The sequence below is a fragment of the Martes martes genome, assembly GCF_963455335.1.
Source record: "Martes martes genome assembly, chromosome: 7".
Classification (NCBI taxonomy): Eukaryota; Metazoa; Chordata; class Mammalia; order Carnivora; family Mustelidae; genus Martes; species Martes martes.
The window spans coordinates 45820793-45837816 of record NC_137894.1 but is presented as its reverse complement, the minus strand read 5'-3'; the positions used below and the strand labels follow the sequence as shown (position 1 = coordinate 45837816).

Sequence of the window (17024 nt, the reverse complement as noted above, 5' to 3'; positions counted from 1 at the left end):
AACGCAATCTGCTTCAGATGCTCTCTCTGCCCCTCCCCACTGCGTGTGCGCACGCTCGCTCTCTCTCTCTCTCTCTCTCTCTCTCTGTCTAAAATAAATAAATAAATCTTTAAAAAAAGGAAAGGAAATGGTTTTTTTGGATCCTACTCTTCAGGCAAGGACGACAAAAGTAAAAACTAACAAATGGGACTAAATCAAACTAAAAAGCTTTTTGCACAGTGAAGCAAACCATTAACAAAACAAAAAGGCAACTCACTGAATGGGAGAAGACATTTGTAAGTGATGGGTACCATAAGGGATTAATATCCAAAATATATCAAGAACTCCTCTACAACTCAACAACAACAAAAAAAATCCAATTAAAAAATGGGCCCAGGATCTGAATAGACATTTTTTCAAAGACATCCAGATGGCCAATAGACACATGAAAAGATGCTCAACATCATTCATCATCAGGGAAATGCAAATCAAAACCACAGTATCACCTCACACCTGTCAGAATGGCTATTATCCAAAAGAGAAAAAAAAAAAAAGCTTGGTGAGGACGTGAAGGAAAGGGAGCCCTGGTGCACTGCTGGTGGGAATGTAAATTAGTACAGCTACTATGGAAAACAGGATGGAGGTTGCTCAAAATATTAAAAATAGGGGCGCCTGGGTGGCTCAGTGGGTTAAAGCCTCTGCCTTAGGCTCAGATCATGATCTCAGGGTCCTGGGATAGAGCCCCGCATCGGCTCTCTGCTCAGCAGGAAGCCTGCTTCTCCCTCTTTCCCTGCCTGCCTCTCTGCCTACCTGTGATCTCTCTCTGTGTTAGATAAATAAATAAAATCTTTTTAAAAAATTAAAAATAGAATTACCATACAATCCAGCAATTCTACATCTGGGTATTTATCCCAAAGAAAATGAAAACACGAATTTGAAAAGACATACACATCCCTATGTTCACAGTAGTATTATTTACAACATCCAAGATACGTAAGCAATGTAACCGGCCATCCACGGATGAGTGGGTAAAGCTGTGGCATAGACACACAATGGAATACCGGCCATCAAAAAGAATGAAATCTTGCCATTCGTGACGACATGACCGGAACTAGAGGCTACTGTGCTAAGTGAAATGAGTCAGACAGAAAAGGACAGATACTGTAGGATTTCACTTCTAAGTGGGATCTAAAAAGCAAAACAAGAACACAAAACAGAAACAGGCTCAAAAAGTACAGAGAAGAAGCCGGGGGATGCCAGAGAGGAGAGGGGAAGGCGATGAGTGAAACAGGTAAAGGGGATTAAGAGGTAAAACTTCCACTTATAAAATGAGTAAGTCACAGGAACATAAAGTACAGTAAAGGGAATCTATCACTAATATTCTAATAACTTCATATGGTGACTAGACTCTCGGCAGTGATCATTTCATAACGTACATAAATGTCAAGTCACTATTCTGTATACTCGACACTAATACACCAGCTACAATTTTTTTTAAAAAGAATATAAATTTCCTGCCAACCCCTACTTTAGTTGCATTTCTCAAGCTTTGAATGTAGTATTTTCATTATTATTCAGTCTAACATATTTCCTAATATTATCATTTCTTTCTTGACACATGGGTTACTGAGAAGTATTTAATTTCCAAATATATGAGATTTTCTAGTTATCTTGTTATTAACTTCCACCTAAATAAACTGCACTGTGATCAGCAGGCATTCTCTGTATGATTTTAATCCTTTCAAATCTGTGGAGACTTGCATTTAGAAGCAGTATAAATTGTACAAATGTTCGAGTGAACTCGAATGTGTATTCTGAAGCATTCTGTATATGTCTACTGGATTTATTGTTAACTATTTGGTAACATAATCTGTATCTTCGCTGAATTTTATCTTGTCATTCTATCAATTACTGAGAAATCACACTATTGTCAACTTGTCTGTCTCTCCTATTTCTGTTACTTTATGCAGTACTGAGGCTGTGTTAGTTACATATAACTTTAATATTGTTTTACCTTCCTGATGAATTCAAACCTCTATCATTATGGACTGACCTTTCTATCTCTAAAAATACATCTTGGTCTAAAACTCTTGCCCAATATCAGCGTAGCTAGATCACAGGGATCCCCACTGGCTTTTGCCAGGCACCTAGGAGCTGGGCTCTACCAGTTGAGACCATTTTAAACTAAATTCATGACCTGAGAATTTTTAGATCTTCAAAATTGTGTACATTTGGGCTACATAATCTTTTAAAAGCCCACCAATGATTTTAACTCCTCGAGGACCGTTTCCTCTACTTTGCTCAGTGTTAAGTCCTCTGGAGATGGGGAGCTGGGATGGATTTACTTTTAGTTCACCCTTAGCCGAAGAGTATGGACCTCTGAAGTAGTTTATAGGGAGAAGGGTTTCCTATTACATATTGTATTTTTGGTGGGCTTTGGCCTTATTTTGTCCCCTGTACTCTGTTGGGCTGTCAAAGTCAAAGTTCAAGTTCACTCAGCTGAGCTAATGTTTTTAAGACAAAAGCAGTTTCACTGTTCAGCTTTATCAGAGTTTCCCCTGTAATTTCTAATGATGATTTTAATGATGATTTCTAATGATGATTTTAAGATTTTTACTGAACATTTTTAGTTGCTTACAGAATCTGCATAACCTAGCCAATCTTTTACTAGAGGAATTGTTCCTTTGCTTATAAGAGAAATGAATAGAGAAAAGGGGAAAAGGTGACTTTGAAATTGGATGGACCTGGGTTCAAATCCTAGTTATACCACTTTTTTTTTTTTTTAAAGATCTTATTTATTTGACAGAGAGAGATCAGAAGTAGGCAGAGCAGCAGGCAGAGAGAGAAGGGGAAGCAAGCTCCCTGCTGAGCAGAGAGCCCGATGTGGGGCTCAATCCCAGAACCCTGAGATCATGACCCAAGCCAAAGGCAGAGGCTTAACCCACTGAGCCACCCAGGTGCCCCCACTTTTTATTTTTATCATTCACTTTCAAATCCACAATGGTCATTTTTTAATTTTTTTTTTTAAATCTTATTTTATTTATTTGACAGAGAGAACACAAGCAGGCAGAGTGGCAGGCAGAAGGAGAGAGAGAAGCAGGCTCCCTGCCGAGCAAGGAGCCCAATATGGGACTCGTTTACAGGACCCTGGGATCACAACCTGAGCCAAAGGCAGCCACCTAACCAACTGAGCCACCCAGGCGTCCCAACAACTGTCTTTATTTCTAAGACAACAGTAACACCGCTTATTTCACAATATGTTGTGAGAACTGAATTATAATAATGTGTAAAGAATCTGGTAACTACTAAGGACTTAGATTCTCATGGCTTTTCTTTCTCTGCCTTAGAATGCCCGTTCTAAGTTTCCATACCTGTTGAATACTATTCACCTTCCAAAGTCCAGACCAAATACTAATTCCTCTTCCCTCCTCCAACATTAAAATTAATAGTTTCCTTACTACTTTGTCTTCACCTGTATTATAATACTTACCACACTGTTCTCCAATCATTGTTTATTGGTTTATCTGCCCCTCTAGACTTGAGTTCCTTGATGGCAGGGACTGTGTCTTACTCATCTCTGAATCCCTATTGTCGCATTAACTCTTGAGTGAATTGAAATTAAATCAATTCATCCCATTTTCATAATTTCTGACTAAACTACAGAGGTCAGTGAACTATCTCTACCTAAGCCTGTAGACATTTAGAGCTCATCTAAATCACTAGTATTTAGTTTTGCACATGTGTATGATTAATACAAGCACAAAAAACAGTTATATGGCAATCTTGAGGCTGCTGTCTTTATAAAGGACTGCTTCCAAGATCAGCCTTTGGCTGGCATCAGGAAACCTGGCTTTCCTCCATCCCCTAACAGTTGGTTCACCGTGCCTACAATGTGATTAGTGGTGAACACCAACTCTCCTTCTGGGAGTCTAGAATTTGGGTACATGGGTGCTGACTCTCTAATGGGCTTCCCTGGGCAGAAACATTGCACGTAAGTTACTGCAGTTTTCACTGCTGGGAAAAAAGAGCAACTCAAGTGTATACCTTCACAGGAAGGAGAGAGGATGAGGAGCCCTGCACACGGAATTTCTCTACACTCCACCTGTGTTTTTAATCCTTTGCCGATCCTGTCATATATCCTTTCGTTGTGATAAATCTTAACCAGAACAACTACATGCTGAACCCCATGAAGTCTTCTAGTGAATCATCAAACACACAGGTGGGTGTAGGGCATCTCCCCAGAACAGTGTCTCAACCCAATATTTTATTGTGAAAAATTTTAATTCACTTTAAAAATTGAGGAAAAGGGGCGCCTGGGTGGCTCAGTGGGTTAAGCCGCTGCCTTCGGCTCGGGTCATGATCTCAGGGTCCTGGGATCGAGTCCCATATCGGGCTCTCTGCTCAGCAGGAGGCCTGCTTCCCTCCCTCTCTCTCTTTGCCTGCCTCTCTGCTTACTTGTGATCTCTCTCTGTCAAATAAATAGAATAAATCTTTAAAAAAAAAAAAAATAAAAATAAAAAAAAAATAAAAATAAAAATTGAGGAAAAAATAGTATAATGAATACTCACATGGCATTCATCAGTTGATTATATTTAATCCCACTTGCTTTTTATACACACGACTTTTCTCAGTCATTTCACAATGAGTTGCAGACAATTCACCACTAAACCTTTCAGAATGCTGCTTTTAAATAAGGATGTTCTCTTACATAATTACCACAATTTTTTCACACCTAGGAACAAAAATTCTATATCCTCTAATAAACAGTTTCTATTTAAACAGCCTGATAAATGTTTACTTGTTTCAGTTATCTACTATAATGCAAAACTTGGTGGCTTAAAACCACTATTTAAAAAAAAAAAAAAAACCCGGGCGCCTGGGTGGCTCAGTGGGTTGGGGCCTCTGCCTTTGGCTTGGGTCATGGTCCCGGGGTCCTGGGATCGAGCCCCGCGTCGGGCTCTCTGCTCGGCATTGAGCCTGCTTCCTCCTCTCTCTGCCTACTTGTGATCTGTCTGTTAAATAAATAAATAAAAATCTTTAAAAAAAAAAACAAACACTATTTTATTATCTGAAACTAAACTATGCTCAGCTGCACAGTTGGGCTCCACCAGACAGTGGCTACAGCTGTCATATACTGGATGGGAACATCCCAGATGGTTACTCACATGGCTCAGAGTTGACACTGATTGTCATTTGGGAGTTCACCTGGGACTGTTGACCAGAGTACCCATACGTGTGACCTCTCTGTGTTATCTAGGTTTCTCACAGTTGGGCTGCTGAGTTCTGGGAGGGAACATCTCAACAAGTGTTCTAAGACAGAAGCACAAGCTGGCAGTCCTCCTAAAAAGGTTAAGCCAGGGAATGGCCACAGTAGCATTCTGCAGCATTCTATAAATTGCCATAGGACCTGCCCAGATTCAAAGAAAGAGTAAAGAGAGCCCATTTCTCCATTGAGCTCTTGATGTGGCTACCTTTAAACCACTACTATGGGGCGCCTGGGTGGCTCAGTCAGTTAAGCGTCTGCCTTGGGCTTAGACCACGATCCCAGGGTCCTGGGATCAAGTCCTACATCCAGCTCCCTGTTCAGGTGGGAGCCTACTTCTCCCTCTTCCTCTGTCATTCCCCCTGTCCCCCTGCTTGTGCTCTCTTGTTCTCTGTCAAATAAACAAATAAAGTCTTTTAAAAAAAATTAAATAAACCACTCCTGCATTTACATTTAAAACACACACACACATAAACCCAGAAACCAATCAATGTTCATACATTACATTTGACTGTTCTATCTTAACCCAATATAGACTTCTACTTTTATTATTTTTAATCCATGCCAGTTGTCTTAGAAAATGTATCACATTATGGATTTGTCTGGACGTTCCTTCTTACTAATCATTTTTTACAAGAATATCTCATAGGTGACATGGATACCTTTTTTTTTTCTTTTTATATGAGTAGTTCTTAAGGCATCGTAGGAGGAGGCCCATACCATCAGATGGGTGATACTAACCTTGATCATTTAATTGATAGGGACTGCCAAACCCTCTACTTTTTTTTTAAATTAATTTATTATTATTTTTATAAACATATAATGTATTTTTATCCCCAGGGGTACAGGCAAACCCTCTACTTTAAAGGTACTTTTTCTTCTGTAATTAGTAAGTAATTTACTCTTTCCTCCAATGGAACTGTCACCCACTGTTAATCCTTGCCTGATTTGGAGACCGCACAGTGATGATTTTCTAATTCAATCATTCCATCTTCATTTTTAGCTGGCATTCTTCTGTAAGGAAGAGTTTTTCCCTTTCTCTCTTCCCCCTTCATTTTTTAAATTGAAATTTTTAATGAGGTAATTGTAAATCCACACGCAGTTATAAGAAATAACACCAAGAGATCCCCTGTACTCTTTGCCCAGTTTCTCCCAAAGACAGTATTTTACATAACTATAGTATAATATCACAGTCAGGATATTGACATTGATATGACCCACTTATCTTATTCATAGTTTCCCAGTTTGACTTGTATTCATTTGTGCATATGTGTAAGTACTATACAATTTTATTACAAGTGTAGGTTTGTCCATCACGGTCAAGATACTGAACTGTTCCAGATCCCTAGTGCTGCCCTTTTGGAACCACACCCACCTCCCGCCCCTAGGCCTCCCCACCCCCCACCCCGCACCTCCATCTTCCTTTCGTTTCGAGTATCACTCTGGACTGATGGTTCTTTTTTAGTTCCCTCTGTCAAAGTCCACTACTATTCTTGCTCCTTTTGCTGTTCAAATGATCACAAATTTGGCCAGTGGAAATCCTTTCAAACCAGCTCCTGTGTGATTCTGACATGACTTTGTGGCTTTTGAAGATGTACTTTCTCTAGCATAGACCTGGAATAATCAGCCGTTTCTTCAAAGAGCCTTGAATGGTAACTTAGAAAACATGATCTGGGGGCGCCTGACTGGCTCAGTCAGTAGAGTATCTGAGTTTAAGTCCCATGTTGGGCATAGAGCCTACTTTAAAAAAAAAAAAAGAAAGAAAAAGAGGAAAAGAAAACATGATCTGGCACATTGAGGTACACTCAATGCTCATTTTTAGCATCTAGCTAGGAATTTAAAAAGTCATGTTGTCATATTTAAATTTCCAATTCAAATTTACTATTACAGAGCTTCTCGTCTTCTGTTATTCAATATTTTTACAATTTTTCTTACACTGAAAACCTTGGTTCCTAATAGCATTAACACATTTACTTATTTGATCCTCAAAAGCTTTCGGAATTATACCAGTATTCTTACTGACAATAAACCTACTGAGTGAAGTATGTTTCTTTTTTTTTTTTTTTTAAGATTTTATTTATTTATTTATTTGACAGAGAGGGAGAGAGAGATCACAAGTAGGCAGAGAGGCAGGCAGAGCGGGAGGCTCCCCGCCGAGCAGAGAGCCCGATGCAGGACTGGATCCCAGGATCCTGAGACCATGACCTGGGCCGAAGGCAGAGGCTCAACCCACTGAGCTACCCAGGTGCCCCAGTATGTTTCTTTTTATTCTTAGAATGCATTTTCCTAAAGAACCAGAGTACTGTGTTCGAAGTTAGTTTTATTAACTTATTTATCTGGATAGTTATGTTATCAACGTGATAAACAGTTAGGTCCTTTTGATTCTGTTTGTACTGAATTTCAAGATTTGCCATTGTATTCTTTTATTTTTGAATTATGTAAAATGTTTCTACAGTTTGACTTTTGACTAATGTGAGCATATCTTCAGAAGTCCTACCTCAAACCCATGTCCCTCCGCAACATTTCCTACTCACTACCCACAGGTAAGCATTTCAAGAGCTTCTGGTTTATCCTTCCTCCATACATGTGCACACATGTCTTCCAAAAACTAAGTAAATATACCCAGATAGTCTTATATCCCTTCCTTCCTATATTAAAGGTAGAATATAATATACATTCTCACACACCTTGCTTTTTTCACCTAGATCAGTCCTCATCATTTCATAAAGATCTCACTCCTTCTTTTTCCAGCTGCATTATACTCTGGGTGTACATACTAATTCACATCCCCTGCAATCTACCTTATTTGGATCCAAATTCTACTTACACTTAACAAAGCAGGGTAAGGGGTATTTGGGTAGCTCAGTCAGTTAAGCAACCCACTTGCGATTTCGGCTCAGTTCACGATCTCAGAGTCATGAGATGGAGCCCTGAGTGGGGCTCTGTGCTCAGCAGGGAATGTGCTTGGGATTCTCTCTCTCCTTCTCCCTTTGACCCTTCCCACTCCCCCTCAAAAATAAATAAGTAAATAAATCTTAAAAAAAAAAAAAAAAACATAGCTCAAGGCCTACATCCTTTAGAAAGAAAGCCTTCCCCTCTTCTCTGGACTCCAAGAACACTGCACCACTGATGACTCTGCTCAGCCTCTCCCCCCACCAAGAGGGAGCTGCTTTTTTTTTTTTAAGAAGAAAGTGATCTTTTTTTTTTTTTTCAAGATTTTATTTATTTATTTGACAGACTGAGATCACAAGTAGGCAGAGGCAGGTAGAGAGAGAGGAGGTAGCAGGCTCCCTGCTGAGCAGAGAGCCCGATGCAGGGCTCCATCGATCCCAGGACCCCGGGATCATGACCTGAACCGAAGGCAGAGGCTTTAATCCACTGAGCCACCCAGGCGCTCCAAGAGGGAGCTTCTTTAAAAGTTACCTATAATCGGGGCGCCTGGGGTGTTTATATGCAACTAATGAAATCACTGAACTCTACCTCTGGAATGAGTAATATACTGTATGTTAATTAACTGAATTTAAATTAATTTAATTTAATTTAACTTTAAAACAAAAAGCTGTTTCGGGTGGTCTTTGGTGAGGTTAGGGTGGGGGATTGTATAAAAATGTCCCATTGCTGAACAATCTCAACAATAATTGGTAGTGTTAGACTCTTCATTTTTCCCAATCTAATATAAGAAATATTATCAATTTCTAACAAATGCTATCCCTTTAATTTACATGTCCCTGATTACGACTGAGATCAAGCATCTTTTTAGGTTTACTGGTCATTCTTGTTTCCTTTTACTCTGAATTGCTTATATTTTCTGTCCCTTTTCCTAACAAGTAATATGTCTTTTTCTTATTGATCTGTAGGTGGTCTTTTACATATTTCAGATGTTAGTTACCTGTCGGTGATATGTGCTGTAGATATCTTTTTCAAGCTTGTCTTAATCTTTAGAAGTTATGTTTCATGTGTCTTACTTAACACATTATTCCCTGTTCCAAAATCATGAAGATGGTCTCCGATATTTTCTTTTAGTAGTTTTGCTTTATGCATTCTGGTCATTAGCACCCCTGGAACTGACTTTTGTGGCGAGGTCTTACATAATCTTTTTGCTATCTGGATTACCACCTGTCCCCAAACAATTTCCCAAATGGTTCATCTTTTCCCCAATTAATATGCAAAGCCACCTCTGCTGTACAATAAGTTTTCATATGTGGATAACTCTGCTTAATAGACTCTACCCTATTCTACTGCCCTTTGTGTTTTTCTCTCTCTCTTTTAAGGTTTAGTATCACAATAATAATCCTTTCACTTGAATAGCAAACTAGAATTTATAAAGCACTTTCAAATCCATTGTCCAATTCAGACCTCAAAACAATCCTGTGAATTCGGTGCATTCGCATTTATCTGGATGAAGAAACCGAGGGACAAAGGGCTAAATGAATTACCCACGGCCACCAGACAGGAAGTAGAACCGCAAGACCCCAATCTCCCTTCTTCGGTTACCCCTCTTTCCACCAGAGTGTCTATCAAGTAAGGACAAAAACAATATCTGTCAAACAGCTCCCAAACACAGGTATGCACATTGTTCACACACAACTAAAATAAACAAAACAAAACCTTGATAAATGAACGAATGCTTTAACAACTATGGTTGTTGGCACAAACCTGTCAATTACGTTTTTCTTGCAAATAAACTCTATTCTGAAAATAGCCTTGCCCTAGCCCCCTGGACTCCAGCTAGCATCTTTGCTACCACTCACCTCACACACAGACAAGGCTGCTGTTGGAAGTCTTTATTGTGCATCATTCCTCCTCACATTAGTGGATGTTTCTCAGCAGCCACTAGCCCTGTGCTCTAAGGACAGAATAGAGATGTGAAAACTGGACAGTTCTCTCTGTCTCAGAAAGGGAGGGGAGCAGAGTTGATGTCCCTAAATTGGAATTCAACACTAAAACTCAGTAACTATGGGAAACTCCAGAAAGCAGGGGGCGACAGAGAGCTGTCCAACAATCCAATACTTAGCTTAATGAGATAAAAGGGGCACTCTACACATGGTCTTCATTGAATAAATGAATTGTTTCATCCAGAGCCTGAATTACAGGTTCAACAGCCCTGCACTGAGCAATTGAGAAATTTAAAAAAAAAAAAAAAAAAAAGAAAGAAAGAAAAAAACCCAGCAGCCCTGACATTCAGAGGGTGGCTTGTCACTCACAGCTCGGCCATCTTACTCTCTTATTGGACATAATGGCACAGAATACCAACCTTGGACAAGGCTATTCTGAAATCTTGGTGAAATGAGACAAAGGTCATTTCATAATTTTGTGTAAGCACAGACCAATAAAATGGCTGCTATGCCACTCCCAAAATACCAGACACCCTTTCTCTTGGCCAAAATGAGTGACTGTGACTTCTCTACCAATTACTTTTATTCTTTTGCTAGTCTCTCCTCCCTACAGGTAGGATTTATTCTGATAGCCAACCACAGAATTGCCCCTGTTTCTGACAGCATCTAAATCCTACAATCAGTTCTAACCCCCTTAATGAGACATCATCGTCCCACATGGGCTATGATCTCCCTTTCTGAAATGAATAATAAAACCAACTTGTTTAACCAGGGGTGTTTCCCTGGCACTTTGGCTGTAGTTGCACTGACACGGTACAAGTCAAACAACCTAAGAGTCTACGCCTTTCTCTTCCTAGAACACTCTTCCAGTCTCAGTTTGACAAGAACACTTCATCTCAGGGCGCCTGGGTGGCTCAGTCGTTAAGCCTTCAGCTCAGATCATGATCTCAGGGTTCTGGGATCAAGCCCTACATCGGGCTCCCTGCTTAGTGGGAAGCCTGCTTCTCCCTCTCCCACTCCCCCTGCTTGTGTTCCCTCTCTTGCTCTCTTTCTCTCTCTCTCTCTGTCAAATAAATAAATAAACAAATAAAATCTTAAAAAAAAAAAAAAAAAGAACACTTCATCTCATTTCTGGAAGTCATCTCTAACTAAGCATAAGAGAGGTAACAAATTCCTTTAACACCAGAGACCTGGTTCATATCCAACTCCAATTCTACCAATAAACATACTCCTACACAAAACTTTTTGTCTGTATATGATAATATGGTTCTTCTAGATAGTATGCTCTTGGAAAGCCGAGACTGTCTGACTCATCTCTGTAAAGCTCTAGTACCTCACACATGGTAGAGGATTTCTTTTATGAGTGGTATTAACACATTGCTTTGGGGGGGGGGGATTTATTTTTTCCCCAAAATAAAAGGATTTCTCTCTCCAAAAGGAACTTCCATTTTTTTCCTCCACCTTTGCATTTCTTTAACTACAATAGCTTTCAAATGTATACCTCTCATATTTCTAAATATACCAAAGATGATTAATACGTGTTCCTATTTCTTAACAAAGAGGTTTAGATCTCTCAAGACAAACATAAGTATGATGCATCCTTTCATTTGTGCAACAAATTTCCATTTCTTTCCACTACCACCACCATCCTATTCCCCTAAAAACACCTTTGGTGTTTGCAGCTTCAAAAGTATCCCAGAATAGGACATCCTTATTACATGATAACATCTAGAGAGGGGAGGGCCTAAATTTAATTGGTCTACCTAACGCTTGGCTAAATTACTTAAAAAAAAAAAAAAAAAAAGACTGTCATAACACATGTTCCACAGTTAATGAGAACCCTCTCCAGATGGAGACTTTGATCCCCACCAACAACGATTTTGTTTGTTTCCTTCTTTCCTGCAACACCCTGGAGCAGAGTAGAGGGAGACAGCACAGAACATTTACTCATCTTCTGATGCAAAAGTATAATTCAGTCTGATTTAACACATTAAATGACACGCCATGCAATGTCACATCCTATTTAAAGGCATTCTGGCCAGTACTATCTTTCTCTTTCAATGGGAAAACGGGTTTAAATTCCAGAAACAAAGATTCAATTCAACAAATTCAAATCCATACCCAAAGAGCGCCTACACTTTGCAAGAAATATGCCACACAGGTGGACAGAGAGAAATATGAACGACTGAGTCAAAGGCAGAGAAAGCTAGGTGGAATGAAGGAGGTTACAAATTGCCATAGATGTCACAGATAAGGAGCAAGGATGACTGGAGAAAGAACATTCCAGACTGAAAACTCTACAGTTTCTCAAAACCCGGAGTCCTGGATGGTTTGGACAGAGGCAAGGGGTACACGGGTCCTGGAACCTCCATCATGCAGGAGGCATGGACTTGGTCATACAGGGAGCTAAGGAAATCAAACATAAATGCTCGATGTAACTTAATTTTTAAGTTCTCTATGCAACTCCGCAAACCTGAGCTCACAGCCCTCGGAACAAGGGGAAAATCACTTTCCCCGGGTCTTCCGGATTTTAAAATTAAAATTAACAAGAATGATTTCCATCACTGAACGGTTGGAAGGTGGGTGTGGCCCCTCTGGGGACAGCGGCGAGGGGCCTTGTGAACGTCAGACCGGCCTGGCAGAACCTCTCTGGCCAGCGCTAGACGTCCGGCCAGGACCCAGCAAGCCACCGTTCATTCTGCACCCCCGGCCCAAAGAGCTCATCCCATGCCTCGAGGGGCCTAGGCAAACCCGAACCCCGACGGCTAGGCCTCCGGGGCCGGGCGCGGGCTCCATAAGGCCGCAGGCTGTGAACAAAGAGAAGACCGGGGCAGTCTCCGAAAGCCGCGCAGGGCTCACGCAGCATCCGAAGGTACCTGCAGCCTCAGGGGGTTGCGCCCCAGGCCCGGGGTCTACGGGTGTTCCTCGACGAGGGCCAGCCTCTGCCCCGGCCCGGACGCCGAAAGTGCACAGCGTCGCCGAACCCGTTACCGCACTGCAGGCTCTCCGGCACGCCCCGGGACAAAGGGGATGGGGGAGATAGGGAGGTCCCCGGGGCTGCAACCCGGCACTCGTCCCGCCGCCGGCACCGGCTTTTACCTGCACGTCACTCAGCTCCACGCGCAGATACAGCTCGCGGTGTCGCTGAGCCCAGTAGACGTGCGGCGTCAGCACCTGATTCTCCATGGCCACACTGCCCAGGGCGCGGGGAGACGGATCGCTGCGCCTCGCTGCCTCGGAGAGTGTGCGACTGGAGTCGGCCGAACGCAGGCCACCAACCCCCGCGCTCTTCAGCGCCGGCAGCCGGCCACCTCGAGACGCCCCACGCTCGCAGGCTGCGCTTGCGCAATGAAGATTAGGGGCGGGGGCGGTGCGTGCTCTTGGCCTCTGCTCAATCAGGGAGGGGGCGGAGCCGGGCAGAGGTGGGAAGGGCCGGTGACGCCAGAGCCTGAGGCGGCGGCCTGGAAAGTTCAAAGTCTGCAGGTATGTGTGTGGCGCTTTTCTCTCTAATCCAGGAAGATGCTTGAAGATAGGCCTAAAAAGAAAAATGCTGGAGACACCTAAAGGACTGATCAGCGTGGGAAAGGGCTTGGGACTGGTGTATCTGGAAAGTCCCTCCGGTTCTATCACCTATTAATTCAACGTTTACTGAGCGCCTACTAATAGCGCGGGGCTTCGAAACTAAACACTGGAGTTACAGCAGTAAGACACAGTCCCTGCCGTCCTGGAACTCTGCAGTTATGAACAGAATAAGGATGGTGATGGTTATAGGGGAAGCACTGTGGGAAGAGGGTGGAAGGGGGTTCTAAAAGGAGAGATCTCATAAGCCTAAAGGCCAGAGATTTTTCAGCGCAGTCCCATAGAACTTCATGCGGTGATGGAAATGTTCCATTCTGCACGGTTGAGTATGGTAACCACTAGCCACATGAGGTTTTTGAGTACTCGAATGTGGCTAGTGAGACTGAGAAATTGAATTTTCTATTTTATTTACTTCTAATTAATTTAAATAGCGACTTAATAGTCGCTATCCTATTGGACAGGAGACTTGTCTCTCTTAAAATAGGAATCCCAAACTAGATACAACACTAATTAGTGTCTAAGCTATCTCATCTGTATCCACCTTCATTCCTGAGTCTGCTACAGTGAGGAATTTAATAGGAAGCAACATTACTGTGAAAACCAGAAGTCCGGGACAAAAATGAAACTTATAATTCAGTTCTGTTAGCACCCATTTAATTAGCAAAGTGCTGAGCATTAGGATCCAGAGATGAAGAGAAATGATGCAGGCTCTCGGGAAACATTTAATTCAGGGTGTGGATAGTATAAAATATGGGGGTTTTAATATGATGAATGCATTGAGCTTACAAAGTCAGGAAAGTGAGAACTGAGGGTTTTGGAAACCATGGGTGGACATTTGAGAGTGAGTCTTCTAGAGCTGGATAGTGAAATGTGAGGAGGGATTTGGTAGAGAAAGAAGCAGGGGTAGGATAGTGGATCTATGGGGCAGGAGTCCAAAGGTGAAGAAATGGGAAGGACCTGTGTACTGGGATTAAGGGCACGGAGAATAGAAATCACCCTAGATCTAGAAAGGCAGATAAGGAGTGAATTAGGAAAGTCTTTATTTGCTTCAGTGAGGCATTTGTCCTGTATCCTACAAACCCCTGCGAACCAGGGAAGTTTGTCAAACTGGCAATTAGCCAACTCAAATACATACTTGGCAGGACCACCTGTCAGTAAGGAGGAATTGATAAAAGGCAAACTAGTTGGAGGTGATGCAATCTGCTGGGTATGGGATAACGAAAACAGTAAACTTGATAGTCTTGAATTTTAAAAATGAAATATTTTTGAAATGATAAAAGTGTTTTCATTGCATTGCCTTTAATACAATGCAGATCCAATGTAGGACACTTTTTAAAAATTGAGGTATACAGGAAATGAGCAAATTTGAAATGTTTAGCTTAAGCTGAATTTTTACTTATTTATCTCTGTGTAATTACTTAAGTACCATCTAGATCAAGATTGGGAACACTTCCGGCATCCCTGGGGGTTCTCTCTTATCAGCATACCTTTGCCTTCCAACCCTTCCTCCAAAATTTCTATCCTGACCTCTTTCACCATAAAGTAGATTTTGTCTGTTCTTGAATTTCATTAAATGGAATGGCTTTAGTTTGTCTCTGCAGTGTTGTATTTCGTTATATGAAGATACCACAAATTTTTATCCATCCTCTTGATGAAGGACATTTGCATTGTTTCCCATTTTTAGCTATTATAAATAATGGAACACAATGAACATTTATGTACCTATCTTTTGATATGTAAATTGCTTAATTCTCTTGGATAAATATATAGGAGTAGAAATGCATGTTGCGCTTAGCAGGTAAGCAGATTTTGCTTTTGTTTTTAGTTTAGTTGACACAGGTGATAAGCTGTTTCACAAAGTGTTCTGATCATTTTGTAAGGACATATTTAGCCAGAGCGATCCCATCCGCTTATTCTAATTTTTTTTAAAGATTTTATTTATTTATTTGACAGACAGATATCACAAGTAGGCAGAGAAGTAGGCAGAGAAGCAGGCAGAGAGAGGTGGGGGGGTGGGGAGCAGGCTCCCTGCTGAGCAGAGAGCCCGATGTGGGGCTCGATCCCAGGACCCTGAGATCATGACCTGAGCTGAAGGCAAAGGCTTTAACCCACTGAGCCACCCAGGCGCCTCAGATCCCATCCGCTTAAACAATGACTTTTTTGGGGCACCAGGGTGGCTCAGTGGGTTAAGCCTCTGCCTTCAGCTCCAGTCATGATCCCAGGGTCCTGGGACCGAGCCCCACATTGGGCTCTCCACTCAGTGGGGAGCCTTCTTCCCCCTCTCTCTCTTTGCCTGCCTCTCTGCCTACTTGTGATCTCTGTCTGTCAAATAAATAAGATCTTAAAAAGAAAAAAAAAAAAAAAAACAATGACTTTGTTGTTTATACAGTAAAACTTAAACCGTCCCTGCGCCCCCTTCCCCCCAGGGGACTTACTTAAAAGCAAGTCCCGGAAACCAGTCCCAGGTAACAAAGCCCTAATACAAGGGTGGGTCAGGCCAGGTGGAGGTATTCAATCAGTGGGGGCCATACTGTCTCCCTAGCTACCAAGGAGTATGGACCCCATCCTTTGGGCGCCTTTTGGGCACCAATTCTGACTAAGGTGATAGGCTAGTTGTAATATCTACTAGGGTAAATTGTAATTCAATTGGTCACATATGTGTGACCTAGCAGGACTGTGTAGCTTTCTCTGTGTGTTATAATCTCATTGGCCACCTGTGTGTGGCCAGGCCCAACCACATGGCCTTTGCTCTGTAAAAGTTAGTCTGTAAGGCAGGGAGGGGTCGCCTCTTTGCAAGAGACGGCCCTGGCCTGTCAGTTTGATTCTCGATGCTTGGCTCGAAATAAAGCTTTGCTTGACCTTTGCTTTGTATCAGTCTCGCTCCTTTGACCATGGACCCAACAAGTTTACAAACCCACAGGCAATGTTTCAAAGTTCTAGTTGCTTTATTCCCTTGGTATTTTCAGTCTTTCTAGTTTAACCATTCTGGTGGTGGGTATGTAATAAACAGTAAAATAAGTTCAGTTCAGGGTACTTAAAACCTGCGGCTTATCAGCTGACCTCCATCCAAGGTGAAAGCCATTGGTAAACAAAAAGACTAAATCTTGACATTTTGCCTCAGATCTTCTGGGAAGGGGGCCTGTCCAGCCTTCTTCAACTAACCACCACGGCAAACCTACTGGAAACTTTTCTTGGACTGAGTTTCCAGATCCCTCAAATGAGAGTTAGAGTCAGTCCTTTCTAATGCTCTTATTACCTATTTCTAAATTTTCCTGCAAAGAGACCAGCTTTTAAGGACCCCTCTCTCCAGGGGAAATCCAATAAGAAAAAAAAAAAATGAAATAGAGGCATGAGTAGCGTCCAGGTAA

The 17024-nt window shown here is 41.8% G+C and overlaps 1 protein-coding gene across 1 annotated transcript in view; it reads right to left on the bottom strand.

Moving 5' to 3' along the window:
• Window positions 1-13410, bottom strand: part of HACD3 (3-hydroxyacyl-CoA dehydratase 3) — a 39337-nt gene extending 25927 nt beyond the window's left edge. Inside the window, exon 1 of the mRNA XM_080808400.1 lies at window positions 13177-13410. Within this exon, the coding sequence (XP_080664526.1) occupies window positions 13177-13263 (87 nt within the window). The 5' untranslated portion in view covers window positions 13264-13410. The remainder of the gene's footprint in view (window positions 1-13176) is intronic.
• Window positions 13411-17024: the final 3614 nt, after the last annotated feature.